At 42.8% G+C, this 21,714-nt stretch overlaps 1 protein-coding gene across 1 annotated transcript; it reads right to left on the bottom strand.

Moving 5' to 3' along the window:
* Positions 1-16,374: 16,374 nt before the first annotated feature.
* LOC308410296 (protein DVR-1-like) lies at positions 16,375-18,956 on the bottom strand. The gene is made up of 2 exons (XM_080903537.1): positions 18,561-18,956; positions 16,375-17,786 (listed from the first exon to the last, which is right to left on the bottom strand). The coding sequence occupies exons 1-2, from the start codon at positions 18,835-18,837 to the stop codon at positions 16,933-16,935; spliced, it is 1,131 nt and encodes a 376-aa protein (XP_080759663.1). The 5' UTR covers positions 18,838-18,956; the 3' UTR covers positions 16,375-16,932.
* Between the last annotated feature and the right edge of the window lie 2,758 nt (positions 18,957-21,714).

Below are 21,714 nucleotides of genomic sequence, written 5' to 3'. Positions count from 1 at the left end.
ATTTCAAAAATCACTTCAAAAGCATTTTTGTTGACATGTCATCATAAAAACTTTTCCGTGTGCCATTTTAAGGCTTTACAAATGGTCAGCGTTGTAGTTAAGATGCTCATAACAAGAAAAGCAGAAAAGGGGTAGCATGTAGCTCTCCATGGCTCGTGATTTCCAAGGATTCACAAACAATCAGTGTGTTTATTTTAAGCCAGACAGGTGTACCAGAGGAGCGGGGTTTTTCATAAAGTGATTGAACTTTCACGTAGTCTCGGAAATTATAAGAAAAGCAGTCTAGAAAATGAAACACTCCAATGCATGACATCATCCTTTTTTAAGAAACAGACACACGCAGATAATGTCAGAAATGAGACAGACGGAAGCCACATATGCTGGAAGAAAGATCCTGCAGAACTCTGACGTTACACTTGCTTTAGGTGATTGATCAGATGTTTTAGTCATGCTTTTGTCAGGGTTAGTGAAAAAGAGCTCGAGTAAGGGCCCATATGTGCACATAGAAACAAGTAGAAACAGTTGAGGTGGTTAAATTTCAAGACAGAAAATCAGCATCAGCCGTAAATACACGGGGGGACACGTGAGGCAGGTGAGGTCGACCTTCTGGTCAAGTGACTCAGACCAGAGGGAAAGCTGAGTGTATCTGCTGTGTGGATTGGGTGGGGCAGAAGTGAAACAATCGAAGCAAAACAGGGCAGGGATAGGTAATGCAGCAGTCTCACAATCACGCTGTTTCTGAAATAATGTCATCATTCAGCCACTTACTAACCATGAACCAACTGCAGAGTCGCATTACACTGCGGCACAGAGATCATGAACACTACTTTTCTGTTAGTAGTGTAAGGTCTGTGTGTAGTAGATAATTCCAGGCAGTCAGAATTGAGATACTCAAATACAACGATGAGTACTAAACACAGTGCACTGTGTATATGTATATCTTTGTAGCTCAACCACTTAAAGACTTTGGAATATATACATTAGCTAAACTACTTATGATCAGATATACAGGCTTATTTGACTCCTCAAACATGCATGCAGCTGTAACGATACATTAAACCAAAATGGTAACTTATTGTCAGCCTTTCTCTCACAGGAGAACTTACTGAATAAAGTAAAGAGGACAAAGGACATCAACAGTACTAACAGGCTGGGGAGCTCTTTGTTTTTCTGCTTAATTACGCATCTTTCCACAAATCAGTCAAGTTGAAAGTTTTCTAATTGCTGGCAAAAGGAAAGTCAGGTCATCTCTCAGTGTGAACACTAAACAGTTTTTGTATTTGTGAGTGCAGTTATGTATTTGTTGTGTTTAGGCATCCTAGCATTAGCAGAAGCCCAGCCAGCCTTCTGCATAAATATGCTGCAGGTTCCTTCTGTGTCAGCTTTGTCAATATTTCCTGGGCAAATTACAAAGAAAGAAAACATTTTCTTCCCCGGGGAGTGGAAGGGTGATCATCGCCTGCTGCCATGTTTTAGCAACCAACAAACAAGATGGATCTTATGGTCTTAAAAACTTTAATTCTTATTGAGTTCACTGTATTTCTCTAAGAAAAAATATCTTCTTACTTTTTCAGCACTTGTTGGCATAAACACCTTCTGTTTGCTTGTGTGTAGAAAGTCATCATAATGTATTTGTCTGCATTCTGGATGAGTTGTACAATAAATGCTAATTAAATTAATGCGCAGCAGTTAACTGTATACTGCTAAGTTGTGCCCATCTGAGAGTGCTTTGTGTTCACTAGCGTGCACACACACAGACACACACACACACAGAAATGTCATGTTAACAGAAACACAAGGAACCAAAATATTAACTATAAAAAGTATCGTTAAATTGATTTTGAATGTACAATTGAGTATAAATGATTATAAATATGCACATAAGGACAGTATTATTTAAAATCTAGGAGTGGAGAACTACGTTCATCAGCTAATGCTAGCTGTCTTAGCTGTCCAGCTAGCTAACCTGCTAATTAGCGCTAAGTAGCATACAAGTAAAAATAATTTCACATAATTAAATTTCCTTAAAATGACATTTTCCTCAAGGAACTTACCTTTGGTCAGAGGCGACTATTTCCCATCTTGCTCACCCTGTCAAAATGAGACTTTCTCATACAACTATGAATCTTTAATTCATAGTACAAACTTTACTTTCTATATATTGTGCTGGGGTCAATTTCTCAAAAGTCAGCCTTCCTTGCAGAAAATGTAGCGCTATTTGCCACACAATCAGCTAACGCTAGCAAGGTTTGCTGGTGAGTATTTGCTAACACCGGAAAAAATGCCCATGCATGCACTTCTTGCATGGTCTGTCAGTGCAATTAACAACTCAACGGCTCATATTATTTCTCAGACAGTACCAGCAGTTAAAAGATCAACCGAGTAAGCCACAATCGCTAATATGAAGCCTAGCATACTGTAGCTACCTGTGTCAGCATGCCTGCAATTTAAGCTGCCAAACTCATAATAATATCCCTGTGCAAATTTCCTCACTGCTTCTCAGTTGCCCGCTGTGGTGACCCCTAGTGAATAAGTGAGCAGCCAAAAAGAGCTACATGAAGGGGAAACCAAAATGGTTTCTTCTTTTTTTCTTTGGCTCTAAAGTTAAGCATTTAAAATTGGAGTCTATTGGGACAGGCTTTATTTTGGAGCCCACTTAGACTTACATGAGCTTATGTGACTAATTTGTGTCTATGACAGCTTCTTCTCCCAGAGAAGCAGGAAACATTTGACTATTTCCCCCCCGGACATACATTTAAAATAAAAGTAACAACAACAGGTTTTCTACTTTCTACTAAGGCTTCACCTTACTACAGTAAAGAGTGGATGGCTATAAGAAATATATCACAGTAAGATTAAAGGCAAATGACCTCAGATCATTTCCTTCACTGATTTACAAAACTAATTCATTGGAACCAAGTCGATTCATCCCGTGGCAATTAAGCAAATAGATGACGTGGCGCTGTCTCGATAAAAGCAAAAAATGTTCTTCATTAATACGGGACCTTAACCTGCCATGGGTCAGTGACCACAAGATGCGAGTGTGTCTGAATATCTGATAGAGTTGTTAGTTGCTCATTAAAATACCATTTAGGTAAGACTTAATTTTGAATGCGCTGAACTGTATCAGTGTGAGGAGGAGCTCAGCCGTATGGTTTTAATTAAATACCATCACCACCACACATACATACACACCTGGACACACGCATAGCTGTAAGCTGAAGGGTCAAGGGTAATGCTGACACTGCTGTCTGCTGTGTGTGTGTCAGTGGAACCTGCTGTCACCTCATTACAGGACACCGCCAGCCACAACTCACGCTGACATCCAGGGGCTGAATTCACCAAGTATTTTATTTGACCACCAGGAGTTTTTCTAAATGGCACCAAAAAGTTCTGAGCCAAGACTTTTTACTCTTTAAGAGCCTTTCACAAAGCTGCTGGGAGCAACTTTTACTGAGGAATGGAGAGAACTGTGAGGACAGCGTAATAAAAGAATACCTTTCCTTCTGTAAGTCCTCATCCTGTAAGTCCGATTACAAAGTAAAGGCAAGCATTTTATGTATAATCCCGATGCACGATTTCTACTTTCTGAATGTTTAACTTCTGAAATAGTATTTGGACTTAAACAGTTTGAGTTTAAAAAAAAATTGGAAAAGACGTCAACTCAAATCCAGAATTGTGGAGAACTTTTGTATGTGTTTGTGTCATTGTTTGTCTTTTTGGAAATAAGGTATCTGAATTTTAAGACCACGCCTCCAAACACGCTCCTTCCGGTTCTCATCTATATATGTTCCCCCAGTTCTACAAGCTGTTCGTTCTCGTTTACGTGCCCCACCCTCCCTCTCCTTTTTAATTCTTTAACTTCTTCACTTCTGTTTAGTACATGGGGATCTGCCAGGCCCAGGAGCCGCCGCCAGTCCCCTTCGAAGCTTTCCCTAAAACCCTGCACAATTCATGTCCAAGCCGTTCACCTTTATCTACTAAAACACTGTCAAACCTCACATGAGGACCCCAGCAAGTGAATAAACATACAAAATGGAATAAAACTGTGGCTACGTTCACTCTGCAGGTCTTAATGCTCAATTCAGATTTTTTGATCAAATCCACACTATAAATAAAATGCGACAGCAAACGTGCTCTAGTGTGAACCCTCAAAGCGGCCGAATGCGCAAAAGAAGACATCACACACAATGCACTCTGTTTAGACCCAGAGCAAACAGTATTGTTTGACTGATGGCCCTTAATATAAAGACTTCGGACTTTACGTTTCCCAATTTTTGCTTTAAGTTATTTTGTTATTTACATAATAATGTAGATAATCTAATAATTATCCTTATTGCTGTTTTAGAGGAGCGCTGCTTCAAAGGATAGCTGCAGATTTCTGTCAGAATCTGCAGAGACAAATAAAATGTTCATGTTTCTCCAACGTTGTCTTCCCAACAGTTTCACTGACATCTACGCTGGATGGCCAGGAAGCGTCCGTGATGTCTTCTCAGGCGCTGACAATTGGCGTCTGTCTTGTGTCAGTGACCGTCAGTGACATGACCGTTTAAACAGTCACTTTTGTAAAACATTGGATATGTATCGGATTCAGTACCACATACAAAAGTGACCCAGATCGGATTTGAAAATATCGGATTTGTGCCGTTCACACTGTCACACCATGATCAGATACATAGGGTCAAAAAAATCGGATTTGATGCGCTTTCGCCTGCAGTGTGAACGTAGCCTATGTTTCTTCCCTTCATACTAAACTCTATTGTAGTCGTTAACCCTTTTCTTTGTTAGACCAAACCTTTTAAGTAATTTCACCAGTGCAGAGCTTTTGTTTCCCAGAAGTAACAAACTGTTGACTCATAAAGCAACAACAGAGAAGGACATTTCTGCAGATTCCGTTTGGAGTGAATTAACCCTGATCTGTGGTCCTGCATAGACGGACAGCAGTCCATACCAACATCTATGCCACACCATCTATGAATTTTATACGACAGTCACACTGAAGTGGTTGGAGACTGTGGCACAACTGAAATCGTTGTGGTTCTCTGCAATACCTTGTTGCTTTTAAACAGTTACTTCAAAGGTAGACACCGTGTCTGCAACCACCGAGTACATCAAGACAGCTAAGGAATGGCAATATAAGGAGTCTGTCTGCTGTCAGGTAGGAATTGAACGGGATCTAACTGACAATGCAATCTGTTTGTGATAATACGTCAATTAACTGAGATAAATCAGCAAAAACTGCAAATCTGTGGGAGTCTACATACGCAGAAATTCAAAATAAGTACTTTCAGTCGGAGTCCAGTCAGAATCTCAGAGATCTGAAAGATAAATTCAGAAACTCCTAAACAAATAGTGACGTAGTTGCTGCAAGACCATCATTTGTGAGTGATTCCTCCCTCGGGGTGACCTGTGGCCTTGAATCAACGGGCAACAAACGATTTTTCCTGGTTGCAAGTGTTGTAACTTTATGCAGTGTTGCTCCAACTGCCCGTGTAGCGTGGGTTGTGGTCAACAATAACTTTAGACCAAGCACAGAGGACTGAGACGAGGCTATGGTGGAGGTCCGGACTTTTTACTCCATAAGCTCAGAACACATACAATAACACCGTACCACCTACTGGTGGGAGGTAGTAATAGCTGCTGCTTATTACAATATACCACATCCCTCTTTTCCGAGATAAAGATACTACCTCTTAACTCCAATATTTTGTAACATAAATGCACCTTTTAAATCGTAGGAACATTAACAATATTATATTCTTGAGACATTAAGTAAAGCACACCTCAGATTGCTTGTCACTTGAGCAATGCAAATACACATCAGTGTAGTGTTTTGAAACACATGACAGATTAGATAAGACATGTCAAAATGAACATATGAAACATGACATATTTTCTCTCTTTTCCAACAAGACAGTTATCTAGCTTGTACAGAACAACGCAGGTACAGGATAGAGTGACTTTAAGTTTCCCAATCACTTAGTCTCTATACCTGGCAGGGCGTATTATTGCTCGGCCACTGCGTGTGTAACATGTGGGTGTGTTGTCCATACTTGCAGGACTAGAGTTTTGTGGGGTGTCATTTGCTGGTGGCTCCACTGGCTCTTGGGTGTGAACGGACAGTTCATCTGGGTCCATGGGTGTGTCCTTGAACAGACTTGGGTGTATTTTCCTCAAATGTCTCCTGTTCCTCCTGAGCACTTTACCATCTGGTGTTTGCACAGTGTAGGAGCGTGGTTCCTCTCGCCGATGAGTTACAACAGCTGGCTCCCAACCGCGCCTTGTTTGCATGTGCACAGTCTCGCCTGGGGTCAGAACAGGCAATGGTCTTGCGTGCTGATCATAGTGGCGTTTCCGCTTTGATTGCAACCTGCGCACTTCGTTGTGAATGTTCTGTGGGGTTGACTGCCTCAACACAGCACTGGTGCATGGCAGGGTGCTGCGGAGAACCCGTCCCATCAACATTTGTGCAGGTGACACACTAAGTCCTGTGACTGCAGTGTTCCTCAAAGACAACAGCACTAGATGTGGGTCTGTTCCAGTCCGTTCGGCTTTCTTAAGTGCATGTTTGACAGTCTTTATGGCTCGCTCCGCCATGCCATTCGAAGAAGGAAAGCCGGGACTGGAGAAAGTTAGCTTTATCTCCCAGGATGCTGCAAACGATCTCATCTCGTGGCTGGCGAATGGAACATGATCGCTCACTATCTCTTTGGGAATTCCGTGTCTTGCGAAGACTGATTTCATCTTCTGAATCACAGAGTGTGCCGTTTTGTCAGGTAAGTTAAGAACTTCTGGATATTTTGATAAATAATCCACTAACAAAAGATATGGATGATCGTTCAGTTCGAAGATGTCTGCTCCGATTTTCATCCATGGCAGCTCTGGAATCTGGTGTGGAATAAGCGGTTCAGCCTGGTTCTTTGGCTGCATTTGCTGGCATTGTTCACACTTTTCAAGCATGGTCTCTATGTCGCGTGACATGCCAGGCCAGTACAGCACTCTTCTTGCTTTGGCTTTTGTGCGCTGCACGCCTTGGTGGGCAAGGTGCAGCTTCTCCAGGATCACACGCCTGAAGCTTTGGGGTATTACGATCTTGTCCCCGATCATAATAATGTCATCGTGGAAACTGATATTGTGTCTCATAGGCCAGTAGCTGTGGAGTGTTTTGTCTAAACTCTTCCTTCTGGGCGGCCATCCGTTGAAGTGTCTTTCGCGCACGGCTTGTAGTACGCTGTCTGCTGCCACTGCTTTTTTCAGGTCACACAGTGTTTTCTCGCTCAATGCTGCTGTGGCCTCCAGAGCACACACAACTCTTTCATCATTTGCGTTTTCACTCACGTTTCCGTCGTCACTGGTAGTTGTGGCACGTGAGAGTGCGTCGGCTATGAACATGTCTTTGCCGGGGGTGTACGTGACGGTGAGATCATATCTCTGTAGTTGTAGCAGCATTCCTTGTAGCCTCGCCGGTGCCTTGCATAGCGGTTTGCGCACTATCGCCTCCAGGGGTTTATGATCAGATTGCACTGTCACTGGTCTTCCATAGACATACTGGTGGAATCGTTTAGCGGCAAACACAATGGCTAGCAACTCTTTTTCTATTTGTGCATACCTTTTTTCTGTGTCTGTGAGTGCTCGTGACGCATAACACACAAGTTGCCCTTCTTGTAATAGGCATGCACCCAGCCCATCTTTTGAAGAATCGGCCTGCAGTGTTAGTGGTTTCTTGTGGTCATAAAATCTCAACACTGGCGCTTGTGTGAGCGTCGACTTGAGCGTCTGTAACGCTACTGTGTGATGTGGCTGCCACTGCCACACTGTGTCCTTCTTGAGTAGCTGTCTCAAAGGTGCTGTGAGCGATGCTTCATTTTGGATGTACTGTGCCAAAAACTTCGTCATTCCCAGCTGACGCTGAAGGCTTTGTTTGTCTTCTGGAGTCGGCATGTCGACAATAGCTTTGATCTTTGAAACATCTGCTTTCTGCCCTGCTGCTGTGATGATATGGCCCATGTATTTCACTGTGTCAACTTTGAACTGAATTTTGTCCTTGTTAAACTTCACGTTAGCTGCTCTTGACCTTCCATGACCTTCTGCAGGATTTCATCGTGTTCGTGCTCTGATGTAGCTGCAATTATCATATCATCTGCAATGATAAATACACCAGGAATGTTGCCGAAAGTCTCACAATTCTTTTGTTGAAAGACCTCGCTGGCTGATTTGATCCCGAATGGGAGTCGGAGGAAGCGATATCGGCCCCAAGGTGTATTGAAGGTACAGAGCTTTGATGACGGCTCGTCCAGCTTGATCTGCCAGTATCCATCTTTTTCATCCAATATGGTGAAGATGGATTTTCCTGCTAGCTTGCTGCGAACGTCCTCGTGTGTGGGAATGGAGTAGTGCTGGCATTTAACTGCTTGGTTCAGATCACAAGGGTCCAAGCATACCCTTAGTGTTCCGTTCTTCTTCTGTGTGGCGACAAGACTGTTGACCCAATCTGTAGGCTCATTGACGGGCATTATGACATCTCTGTTTTGTAAGTCCTGTAGCGTCTTCTTCAGTGCATCCATTATGGAGAGTGGCACGTTCCTGCATGCGTGAATCACAGGTGTTGCATTTGGGTCAATATGTATGTGGTGAACTCCAGGGAACTCACCTAAGCCTGTGAACACATCAGCGTACATCTCCACAAGTTCTTCCGAGGTAGAAGGTGGTTTAGCTGATTTCGGTACAGAGGATGTCATGGCAAGGGTCTCAACTCGTTGCACCAGATGGAGCTCTTCACAAGCTTGTCCACCTAGGATCGGTTTATCTGCATGGCTTGATACAAGAAAGTCAAACACAGCCTTGTGCTTCCGTGCTTCACACTCAAGAGACACCACACCATCTGCACGTATGCGGGCTCCACCAAAAGCTATGAGTACAGTCTTTGTGGGCTGTAACCGAGGCATATCTGGTAACTCGTCATAAACTGATCTGGGGAGCACATTTGCGTCCGCACCTGTGTCTAGCTTGAAGGTGAGTGGTACGTCTCCGATTGTCACACTTTCATGCCATTTGCCAGTCTTGTGCTTGTCGCTGGATACCATGCCGATGTATAGTGAATCGCCATCAGTTTCAATGTTGTTAATAGTTTTTGTTTTCTTGAAGTGTCTACTCTTCTCTGCGCTAGCTCTGCACACTTTTGAGAAGTGGTTATTTTTCCAACACTTGTGACATGTTGCCCCATAGGCTGGACACTGTCGGAATGCGTGTTTGTTGCCGCATTTGTGACAAACTGTTTGTTTGTCGTTGCTCAGTTTGTTTTTACTGTGTCCTGATTTAATGTATCCTGGCATTTTTCTTAATGCGTCCACTGACGTGTCTTGGGCTGCAGTTATTGACTGCATGGCCTGAATCTGTGACTTGGCCACTTCTGCTGATCTGCATATTTCTATCGTCTTGCGCAGTGTGAGGTCGTTGTCACGAAGCAATCTCTCTTTTAGTCTTGCGTCACTTATGCTGAACACCAATTTATCCCTGATCATGTCGTCCTCATTGATCCCAAATTCACAACTTTTACTTCTCTGACGGAGTTCCGTGACATATCTGTCCACTGTTATATCCGCCGACATTGGGTATGACCAGAACTTGTGGCGTTCAAAAACAACGTTCTTTCGTGGACTACAGTATTCCTTAAACGTTTTCAAAATGTCCGCCATTGTCAGTGCGTCTCCGGTCGGGGTCACTGTGAGCGTGTTGTACACTTCAAGCGCTTCTTCGCCGATAGTGTGGAGAAGAATGGCTATTTTAACCTTTTCATCCTTCTCCAACGCACCCGTAGCAGTCATATACAGTCCGAATCTTTGTTCCCATCTGCGCCAGGTCTCAGATAAATTGCCTGTGAGCAGTAGCGGTGATGGTGGCTTGAATTGCTCCATGCCGTTAGCAATGGCTACTGTTAGCTAATCTACGGCTAGCTTACTCACGTCGCGGTCCCTGTTCACACGGTCTTGCCGACTTCTGACACCATGTTGTAACTTTATGCAGTGTTGCTCCAACTGCCCGTGTAGCGTGGGTTGTGGTCAACAATAACTTTAGACCAAGCACAGAGGACTGAGACGAGGCTATGGTGGAGGTCCGGACTTTTTACTCCATAAGCTCAGAACACATACAATAACACCGTACCACCTACTGGTGGGAGGTAGTAATAGCTGCTGCTTATTACAATATACCACAGCAAGTAGGTTTTCATCTTATTTCACTCTGCTGTGACTGAACCAGTCATGAGATCCACGTCATATTATGCAGTCCTCGTCATGTGCACATGTACATTACAAATTACAGTCATTTGATGAATTCGTTTTGATTTAAAAAAAAAAAAATCTTAATTAGCATAACTTTAAACATTAAAATTGATCTCCCAGTCCCCTGGGTTTGTTTGCAGCACAGTGGCTTTGGGTGGCTGATCTGCTCCCTAACATCAGGTTATTGTTCTGATGACTGCACGTGCACGTTACAACATGCAGACGTGTAAGTGTGCGACCCAAGTGTAGGTTAGCATGTTAATGATGCAGAGGCCTGTGTTACTAGGCAGGATACACCGTCATTCCATTATCACTGATTAGGTGACAGAGCGTGTGTGCCAAATGTATGTTAGTATGACACACGCTGTAAAAGGATTAAAAATATGGGAGCCAAGAGTCGTGTGTGTGTGTGTGTGTGTGTGTGGCTGCAGAACGTTACTCAGTGTGCTTGTCGTACAGACTGCACTCACCGTGGGGGTCAATGGAATGATGAGTCTGTCTGTAGTCGAGACAGAATAAGTGCCTCGCTGTCATCTTTGCAATTCACAGAGGCATTTACTCACATTAAAGAGCGAGCACTAATATGTCTCACTCGAGTAAGATCTACTGACTGCTGGAACGAGTTAAAACAACACTGACATTTCTCTCTTTTCCACATTTCTCTTTTTTGATAGTGCTCATTACTTAAAGTCATTATTTTAAAAAACATGAGTGTATCATGATGATTTGAGCTGTTGCCAACAGCAAATCAGCCCAAAAAGAAAAATGGATATATTTGCTGAGAGCATGCCAGAGTGTATTAGAGTATTTATGAGCCTTTTTCCTCATGTAGTCAGATTCACTCAACAGTGTTTCGCCTAATGCAGAGTAACGTGTGTAATATCAATAGACATAAAAGATGAGTGTAGCCCCTGGGTCTGAGAAGTAAAACCAATTTAGAAGTGCTTATATCTGCACTGTTTCTAAAGAACAACAGGGGGCGACGTGGATTGTACATAAACCTTAAAGTAGCTATCACCCGAGTAACCGCTGTTCCAATGAGTTTATCTCTCAGTCATTAGTTTTGTGTCTTCTTCAACATGGTGTGATATTCATTTTGTAAATTATGGCCCCAGTTTTACGTAAAATAGACGGCAGTGCTTTCATGTAGTTTATTGAGCTTAGATAGAGTATGGCAGATAAGCACATATACTGGCCGTACAATGGAAAATAGAGCAAGGAAGTGAAAAACGGGCTGGAAAACCGAAGGCCGGGATGCTTGGCTGAACAACCAATGACAATCTGGCAAAATGTGGCCTTTGTTGGCCTATTTTTTTTCTCTCTTTCTCCCACATCGTTTCTCTTCTCCTCCCCTTTATCATTGTACAATGACTTCACTAATGTGTCACTCTGATATTTTCTATTATTCAACAAAAACTTGCATTGCAGTTATTACAATAAATATGATGATTGAATGTGTTTTTATTGTTTTATTGACCCACTCCACAAAAATGATGAAATCCTAAAATGTCTGTGCGCGCACACACCTACCTACAGATATCCAGTGCTCACTGAGATTCACTGCTATGGTCGGCTCAGCACCTACCCACTGCTAACCAGCTACCTCATGCTGAGAGCATTCATACACAGAGAGAGAGAGAGCTTGCAGCTCTGGATCTTCAGCTGAAGCCACATTGCCCCCTGCAGGTCGGTCGAGGTTTCATATAAAAGAGAAGGGAAATATTTTTCTTTTGAGATACAGCAATCACTGGAGTGATAAGGCTCAGCATACTATTGTCAAAATGTATCCAGTAGCATTAAATGGTTATAGGATACAGATGGACGGAAGAGTCGGGATGGCTGAGTCATATTAGCTCCACAGGCTCCATCTTGACTGGCATTGATTCATTTCTCAGGGACTGTGCATGTGTGGAAGACTGAAACCAAAGAAGGAAGAAAGGAGCCAGAAAGTCTCTTCATAGAGTTTTCTCCCGGCCTAGATGCAGTAACATATTACATGATGACATTAAGCAATGAAAGAAACATTTAACAAAATGTGGTGTTTGTAGCATTTTGTGCCATTTGGTATGAACAGTGAAATTGAACAGATGGCTGCGCTTCCTTGAGCTTGGTTCTGCTGGAGATTTCTTCCTATTAAAAGAGAGTTTTTCCTTCCCACTGTCACCAAGTACTGCTCATAAGGGGTTGTGTAATTTGGGGGTTTTCTCTGTATTATTTTAGTGTCTTTACCTTACAATCTAGAACACTTTGAGGTGACTGCTGTAATTAGTTAGTGGTTCATAAATATAATTGAATTGAACTGAAAATTGAAAATGTATTTTAGCAAGCTAAATTGCTCATTTCTGTTAGTTGTGAAGGCCTAGTTAACCAATTCCTTGATCAACCAGGTCTTAACTTTGGTAGCTAGGTAAAACTGATTAATAGAGTTAAAGAATGTGCTGAAGTAATGAATTCTGCAGAGTTGCTGTTGGGTTTGGTCCCTGGGAATGTATCCTAAACGATCTGATAGACCAAAATCAAACAATCTGGATGGAGACATTTCCAAAACAACCCCCAAAAACAGGCATTGATAGGTTGGAGATGTGCAACAGATGTCAAAGTATCCCTCAGTTTTGCATTAGCCTTCTTTACATGCAAACATGTGACCAGTAGAGCCTGTAGTTCAGGTGTCCCTTGAGCTTATATTAGTATGCTAACATATTTGGCAGGAACAGCGCTTCACCATTTGCCTTCTATCCAATAGCATGCTAACATTTGCTAATTCAGCTAATGGGCGTGCGGATGATTTTACTGGTGTTTGGTTACTGAAAGCAAAACCATCTAAAGAAGCTAGACGTGAAAAAATATCCCATCTATAGTTACCATAATTTATCCTGAAGGGAATGTGAGAGATTTCATGGCAATCGTTTCAACACTTGTTGAGATATTCCGCTCAAAACCAAAAAAGATCAACTTCATGATGGCATGAGAGGAAAAGCTGGTGCGGGCTTCATAAAAATCACTAACATGTGATCAGTTAATCATATCTATCTGTGACATATCTGATAGCATACAGTTTAACTTTGTCTCTCATTTTCCAACAGTGCTTTCCCACCAAGCTCCAGCAAAAGAATCGCAGATGCAAAGCTTAATAAAGATAATTCTGCTCTGTGGCTCATCTATCACTGAGGGGAGATTTATGGGAAAGGGGAGAGCGCGTGCTTCAGTTTTCGACACAGGAAGCAAAACACTTCTGTGAGTCTGACTGTAGAGTGTGTATTGCTGGTCCCAGAGGGTGAAGTAGAAATGGCTTTGTCTTTGACAGAAAAGAGCTGTTGAAGCGCCCGAGGCTCCTTCCTTTTCCTGTCTCCCTCTGCTGCTCTGCTCTCACTTTCATTCATCTTCTGTCTGTTCAGTGATGTTTCAAGGAAGGAAACAATACTGCTGCAATATGATTATGGAAATTATCAAAACAATAAATGCTTTTCCCCCCACTCCTCCTTCTTTAAAAGTTTTAATCACAATGAAAAGCCTATTGTGTGTCTTTAACTGCACAAATGGTAGAGTGAAAACTAAGAACAAAGTACGTCTGTTGTTTAGGGATGTAGTTTTCGTTTTAAGGAGTTTTTCTGTTGAGATATTGCAAACTAAACAATTCACAGCAATATCAGAAAAATACAACAGTTTCGGTGTGTGTCTGTGTGTGTTTATTCTAGTTGTTTGACTTCAGGTCTCTGAAGACAGACTCATGAAAGACGTGGGTTTAAGTGGCTTCTTCTTCTTCCTCTGCTCACAATAACTCTTTCCTTTCATCAAACTCCATTTCCTGTCCTTTCTTGGGCTGTGGGCTTTCTCTATGCCAATGGTGGGGGTAGATTAAAGTGGACAGACTGTATTACACTGAAACTGGTTTACTGATGCAAAGTAGTTCGGAAAAGGGAATAAAAAAAACAGGTTATGATTTGGGATACACAGCCAGCCAAAGGACAGAGGAATGGAGTTAGTTCAGGTGGGTTTAATGTGGAGGGATGGTACAGACCTGATCAAGAGAATAATTTAACTATGAATGGTTTGACATACTTGGCAAACAGCAATGGATTTTACTGGGAAGTGTCACTGGTTATGAGGGCTATTTTCCAGCAGGAAGGACCAACTCAACTGGAATAGGTGAGCAAATGTTGAAATGTTGCCTTTCAACTCTGGGAGACAACAGATCCTAAACTTAAGCACAAGGGAGAACACAATAAGCACCCAGCTGACACACTGAGTATGTTGACTATATGGCAGAGGCCTTATGAGGATGTTGGGAAGTGGTTGTGGTGGCTGAAGAGCAAGGAAACCAAAGACTCTTGTCTAAAGTGGAGAGACGGCCTGCCCAACCCAAGCTGGGCCTAGTCACTGAGTTCAGTAACTATAGGTTAGACACAGTATGCTCTATATAAAGTAGCAACTGTTAGCTCGTCATGAAATTCCAGGCACAGCATAGTCACAAAGTCAAACCACAATGTCACAATGTCAATGCACCTGCACAGATTTTGCAATAGATTGCAAAAGAACTTAAATGGTAAAGATATTTCATACACTCAAGCATATAACCCTGACCAACAGTACAGGGACATGCTACTCAGTCATGTGGACTGAAGCTGAATAACATTTTACATGCTATGTTAGTAAATTTGAAGACAGCAGATCATTTCTGCTACTGTCTGCAATCTCATCTTCAGATGTTCAGAGGTGCATTGTGGGGGCACTGCATGCACCTTGTGATTGAAAAACTCAGTTACGTCGCACATAAAACAACTGCTGAGTGTAATATTTGCAGATGTTTGTGTCATATTTGAGAACAGGTGTGGGCTCCAACATGTTGGAGAAGTTGCCATTAAGAAGGTTTATAGTTTCCTTTCCACACTAGCAAGAAGATGAGGTGGCGTTCTTCTTCTGTTACCCTGGAATGCTTATGTGGCATTTCTGGCAGTGCTTTTTCATTCATTTGCGTTAGCTTTCAGCTACACAAGCAGTGATTAATGGTATGCAACCTAGACTGACATGGTTGCATGCAGTTTTCTGTAACCTGTGTGTAAGCCAGGTGGTATCTGGTTGGTCTGAACAGAAAACAGAGTAACAAAAGGGCTCGCCACAGTGCACAAAAAATGTACCGAAGAAAAAAACATTCCAGATAAAACAGGAAAAAGCTGAAGAAGTGGCTGCTGTGGATGCTTTAATGCATAGTTTAGGATGGCATGGGGATTCAGTGGTTTTCACCATCACCTCAAAAAAAGAAAGTCCAGAGTTTTAATCCACCTGCAGACTGAGTTTGCATGGGCTCTCTCTGGGTACTGCGACTTCCTCCAACAGTCCAAGACGTCCATGTTAGATTAACTCACAACTCTAAATTTGCCTGAATGTGAGTGATTTGTCTTCTGTCTCTCCTACGACAGATATCCAAATTCCTGATGGAGGTAATGTTCACCCACATAAATACCTCCCTCTCGTTTTTAGATCTGGACATTTAAGTACTTGAGTCATACAGTGAGTACTTACACATAATCAGGTGAATTTTATTGTATTTTTTCCTGTTGTTTTGGAGGGTTTCTCATTTGGTAACATGAAAACTAAATATTTTCTTCTTACAACAGAACTGCATTAGTCACATATGTGTAGCCTCTTTTATATCATCCTTTAATGTATTGTTGTTGGTATAATATTCTAGTGCTTTCATTGATTCGTTACACGGGAACACTGGAAGAGGGGGGAAAAAAAAAAGTCTTCAAGCCTTTTAAAGATTTGAAGAAAACCTGCTGTATAAAAGAAACATTACCAAAACCCAGTGAGAGCATCAGAAGAACATTCTGGAAGACAGAATCTGCTCGCCAGGCTTCTTCTTCACACTACAAACTCTCTGTATCTCTCACTAATTACTCCAACCCGTCAGCCTCTCCTGGCTGTCGTCATGGCAACCCCAGCGGTTTGGCTCCCTGGTTGAGGGAGGGGGGGGTGTGGGTGTGCTGTTATCAGGCAAGAAGGTGAGATAAGAGTTTATTTCCCATTGAAGCAGATAAAGGAGTGGATGATCTTTGCAAACATTTAAACCACAGGGAAGCTCTAAAGATGTGTAAGGACTGAGCTGCTCTTTGAACATCAGTGTAGTTGTCTGATTTTTTTTTGTTGTTGTTGTTCATCATTTATATTTCTGTCAAAGATTTAGCACTAAGATCTTGATTTTTGTCATTTTAAATCAAATACACCTAATTAAAAGCAAAATAGTTCTTAAAATCTGCTTTTAGTTAAACAAAACTTGAGATTGTAACTTCAAAATCAGCAAACTTAACTCACTTTTAGGTCTTGGACTCAGAAAATGCTGTTGGATCGATGCCGCCCAGTATTGCAAGCGATGTGTAACAGACCACTTAAGCCATTGTTAAAACTGAAAAACACTAAATTCCTAATTTTATTTCATTAGACTTCAAACAAAAGACAAACAAGAGCTTTCAATAAGAGCAAATAGGTTAAATTCTTTAAAAATTACTGTCTGCAAACATATTCCATTACATATTGAAAAACAATCATTTTAAAAAATTGCAGTAACAACAATTCTAGACTCGCATCACTGGACAAAGCAGCTGAATGAATCAGAGGATAATATCTGCTGACCAATCAGAAGTGTCCAGCATCTTCAGCGACACCCGCATTCATCCACCACCATGTCCTGGTAATGCTGAAGCACCACATTGTCATTGTTGTCGTAGTAGAGCATGGAGATCGAGGAGAGATGGATGGGGACGCAGCAGGGCTGTGGCGTGTTCTCTGGATCCAAGGAATGCACCAGGGTCTGCAGGATGGCATGGTTGGTGCCGTTCAGGCTCTCACTGAGCGGGAACGGACACTCCCCGTGGCAGTAGTTGGCCATGAAGCCCTGCGGGGCGATGACCCAGTCCTGCCAGCCGACATCTTTAAAACTGATGTAGAGGCGGCGAGCTTTACACACATTGCTGGGTGTCACGGGGATGTGGATGGCGCTTCTCCTCTGTCTGGACCGACACCGATTTGGGTTGAGGGACACAGCCACTAGTGAGGCCTGAACCAACGGGAAGGTGAAGTCTTTTTCCAGCGGCAGGGAGTTACCGGGGTAAAACGGAAAGAACTCTTCCGGGTCTGGTCCGAGAGGGAGCAACTCTAAATTTAAGCCGTAGTTAGACCCCGGTTTGCGCCAGCTCTCTGCCACCGCTGTGAGATCCATGGTGATGGAGGTGGACTCGGGCTGCAGCTGGACCGACTGGGACAGCAGGAGTCTGCGGTTCGCCTTAGGATTAGTTCCCTTCAAAGTCGATCGGATCACTTTATAAAGAGAGGCACTAATGGCCTGGGACCCTTGCAGCAGCTGCACGGGACTGAGGGGCTTCCAGTGGAGCTTGATTTCCAGCTGAGCCAGAGATAGCATCTCCACAGGCTGCAGGATGGACATGTTGAAGAAAAGATGCTTCTCCAGGCAAGCCTGACAGCTGCTGCTCCAGCCAGACACCATCCTGCCTGCAAAACATCCGCCAAGACAGCAAGATTAACAAGGAACTTACAGTTTTTCCAGGAGTCAAGAGAAGAGTACAAGTCAGAGCAAAGAATGTGCATTTTGTTTATGCAACGGAGCTCAGTCTTCGCTTCAATAAATTACAGCTTCTGTCTCTTACCAGCATGAAATGCTTGTAACTATTTCACCTTTTGTATCTGAATCAGCTTTAATGAATAAATATGTGCCTAGCTTTGCAGAGACATGAAATATAGCTTGGCTATTGGCTATTAAAAGGCCAGATATGCTTTTTTAAGGCTTAAATAGGGGGGAGTTCTGAAAGCAAACCTGGAAGGAATGTTAGTAAATTATATCAGAGCAAATCAATATTTCCATCGGTTTTTTCATCATTTTTCTTTCAAAATGTAAATCTAAATAACGAGTTCGTGCCACCGCTGAGTCTTTGGGGTAAACATAACTATCCCTGACACTCACACAAACACTCACTGTTGTGATCTCAGCCATCAGCAGCACTGCATCCTCCTCTGGCAGCATACTGCACACTGACAGGCTGACAGCCATGGACGATGTTCGATATTAAATCTCTTAATAGGCTTTAAATCAATTACACGTGACAGTCAACACAAAGGTTTCAGACATTTTTCATAGTGTCAGTGGGCTACATAATAAACTTAAAACAAAGTATCGATCAACCAATACCAGCGTTCGTATCGATAGTTCTAGTGCTTCAGCTCCAGCATCCTATGTTTTGACTAACATCAGCTTCTCCAAGTAGCTACCTTGGTCTTGGACGTATCTGACGATGTTGCCGCGGACTCCATACTCGGACACCGTGCAGGGCTGGCTCTCCAGAGCCTGGAGCTTCTCGGCCCTCCGGAACATCCCCCAGAGAGCGGAGGGGACATGGCGCCGGGGCTGGAGGCTCCCTGCAGGCCTCGACCTCTCGGAGAGCCCTAGGGACCTCAGGAGGAGCTGCTCCTGCCTGTTTGTGTCCTCCACGGGTGAAAGGGCACACGCGCCGAGAAAACACACCGCCAGCAGCAACACAGGAGCCATGCCCGGACTTTCGGTTGATTTTGGACTCGGCAGCTCCAGAGCTTCTTCACCTGTAACCTTTAGTTTAACCTCACAGAGATCCCGGCGCGCAGCTGCGTAATCATGTTAATGAGAAGCGGGCGAAGATAAGCGGGGGGGGGCTGAGCTCGGGGGAGGAGGGCTGAGCTCAGGACAGGTCCCTTGAAATAACAATGACATTCCTGAATGAAGTCACCAAGCAGTCTGGAAACATCGCGCTGTTTACACTGTAAAATCAGCTTTTATTATATCCTCCATCCTGTTTATAGGCTCAGACTCACTTTCTCCCTGAGTCAAATTCACCAGGTAATTCGACTTACAGGTGATTGTTTTTTTAAACACCAATACATGTTGAATGCAGAAGCTTCCAGAAACATGATCATCTCAATCCTCAAGTCCCCTCTTCTGTCATTGTTGGTCTCTTTTAAAAACCGAGTTTTAAAAGTCTTGATGTGTGTGTCTTGTTTTATATGATCTGTGAGTCGAACCTCACTGTAAACGGAGGTCAATATAAGCTCAACAATGAATTCTGGGCCCCCAGGGGACTCTCTTGGAGGATGACCCGGCCACCCTGTGAGAGGTCTTTTACTGCGCCAGTGCGGTGATGTCAAACAGAGGCTTTATCTCAGTGAAAACACTGGTAACACCGGGATGTGTCTGCCAGATAAGAAGGCACAGCAGTAACAGGCCAGTTTATTCAACAGCGTTTAAGCTGAATTGTGCTCAAAGGGTGAGACGATCGCGCCATCTAGCGCCCGTTGAGGGTATGAACTTCTCATGATCTCTCATAATGCGACTGACTTCTGCTTCATATAAAGACTTCTTACAGAACTGAAGTGATAAAATTGTTCATGAGAAGAAAACATTCCAACATATTCTCATTTTAAATATATTATGTTCCCTCTGTGAACCCTCAGAGTGGTTCTTCTTATTAATCTGCTATGAAAAGACGAAACAGATGCAGTGATTTTATTGAAATGTACACATACATGAATGGAAATACAGAAATGGAGTTTGAACGTCAATATTTGGTATGATCACCTTTATTCTTAGACTTCCTGAGGTCTCATACGTCAGTGTTTTTTTAAGCATCTTCAGGAATAGTTCTCCAGGCTTCTTGATGTTGGCTGCCTTTTGTCCTGTTCTCTGTCAAGATGATTCCACACTGCTTCAGTAATGTTGCAGCTCAGGGATCAGTGACATGCTGAAAACTGAAGCCAGTCCCAGTCAGATAGTTTTGCATGGTGGATCCAAACCTAATGGTACTTCGTATTTCTGCATTTGTAATTTCATAAATTTTGACAAGATTTCAACACCACTGGTGGAAATGCAGCCCCAAACCATGACTGAGCCGCCACCGTGTTTTACATTTGGCTGCAGACACTCACAGTTGCACCTCTCTCCTGAACTCCTCTGTACCTATTGTCACGGATTTTCACCCCAGTTCTTGTGTTATTTGGGATACCCCAGCTTCTTCTCCCGTTTCCTTTGCTGGATTGTTTCCGAATTCCTAAGGATGTGGCTTTCAGGTCCTATTAATCTGCTGTGGATATTTTTTTAGGTCTGCCACTCTTTTTGTCCTCCACTTGTCCATGTCCTCATTGACATCAGCTTGTAATAAAAGCAGAAAATCACTTTGGTATTCAAGTGATCAGTGTATTCTCTGTAAACCTTTGGCTCACAATCAGTACTTTTAATATATTTATATTATTAATTGAAACTTTGGCCATGTTTAAAGTGTTTGCAGGCCAGTGTTGCCCTTAAATAAACGGTTCTCAAACTGCAGAGCAGGACTCAAAGCAGAGGCACGGCTGGTGGGACATGGATCATCTTCATACAGCAACTGCTTTTAGAGGTTACACAGCTGATCACCTGTCACTTTAACCCCAGCAACCTCTTCTGTCGCAGAAACCATCTGCATGTCCTCGTTTACCCTCTTCATCAGTGGTCCCCAACCTTTTTTGCACCTCGGACTGGTTTATTTCCAGCAAAATTTTCACAGACCGGCCTTTAAGGTGTTGCGGATAAATTCAACAAAATAAAACCAGTACCAAAAAAAAGAAAAAAAAAAAAAGAAAATGTATTCATAACATGTGGGAAAAGACCCAGGGAAACAGAGTTAACAGTAAAAATGATTTAATAAAAATAACGCTAAAAACCGATAAAAAAAAAAATTTCACACCCTAGCCTCAACTCTTGCGGCGCGGTACCAAACCGGCCCGTGGCCCGGGGGTTGGGGACCGCTGGTCTACATCCCCCTGGTAAATCTACTATCCACCTCGTCTTTAAATTTGTCTTCAATCTGCTCAATCAGAGTCATCCCCTCTCATGTACTCATTCTCAGTCTTTGCCCATTTTGGTCACAAATGACGAAAATCTGAACATCTTCAACTCAGCCACCTCCATCTTCAGTCGCTCCACCGTCCCCCTCCACCCGGCCAGGACTCTCTTCATTGTCCATTGCTTCCGATAGTTGACCTGGGGTATTTAAACTCATCCACTTTCACTGCCTCTGCTCCTTACAGCTTCACTGTTACACCTCCCTCCATTCCATTCTTACTTTTACTAAAACTCATTTTGCATCTTTTTGTACTTTCAATAAATTCTTAGTAAGAAACCAAAAACAAACTTTTTTCCCTCCACAAAAATCACTTGATTAATAACAACAGTCAACATGGAACATTTGGGAAAAGCATATTTTTGACTTGTAAACTGATACATTGTGAATCATTTCTTACACCGAGGTCAGCAAGTGAGGATTCCCTGTTCATACCAGGCCATAAGAAACCCTGTTGTGTTTTTCATGCTGCACAAATATCAACACAAGTCAATCAGTTGCCTCGTCAATCTTTCAACCCA

This window comes from Rhamphochromis sp. 'chilingali', assembly GCF_963969265.1.
Source record: "Rhamphochromis sp. 'chilingali' genome assembly, chromosome: 14".
NCBI lineage: Eukaryota > Metazoa > Chordata > Actinopteri > Cichliformes > Cichlidae > Rhamphochromis > Rhamphochromis sp. 'chilingali'.
Note: the sequence above shows the minus strand (reverse complement) of the source record. Positions and strands in the feature narration are given on the sequence as shown.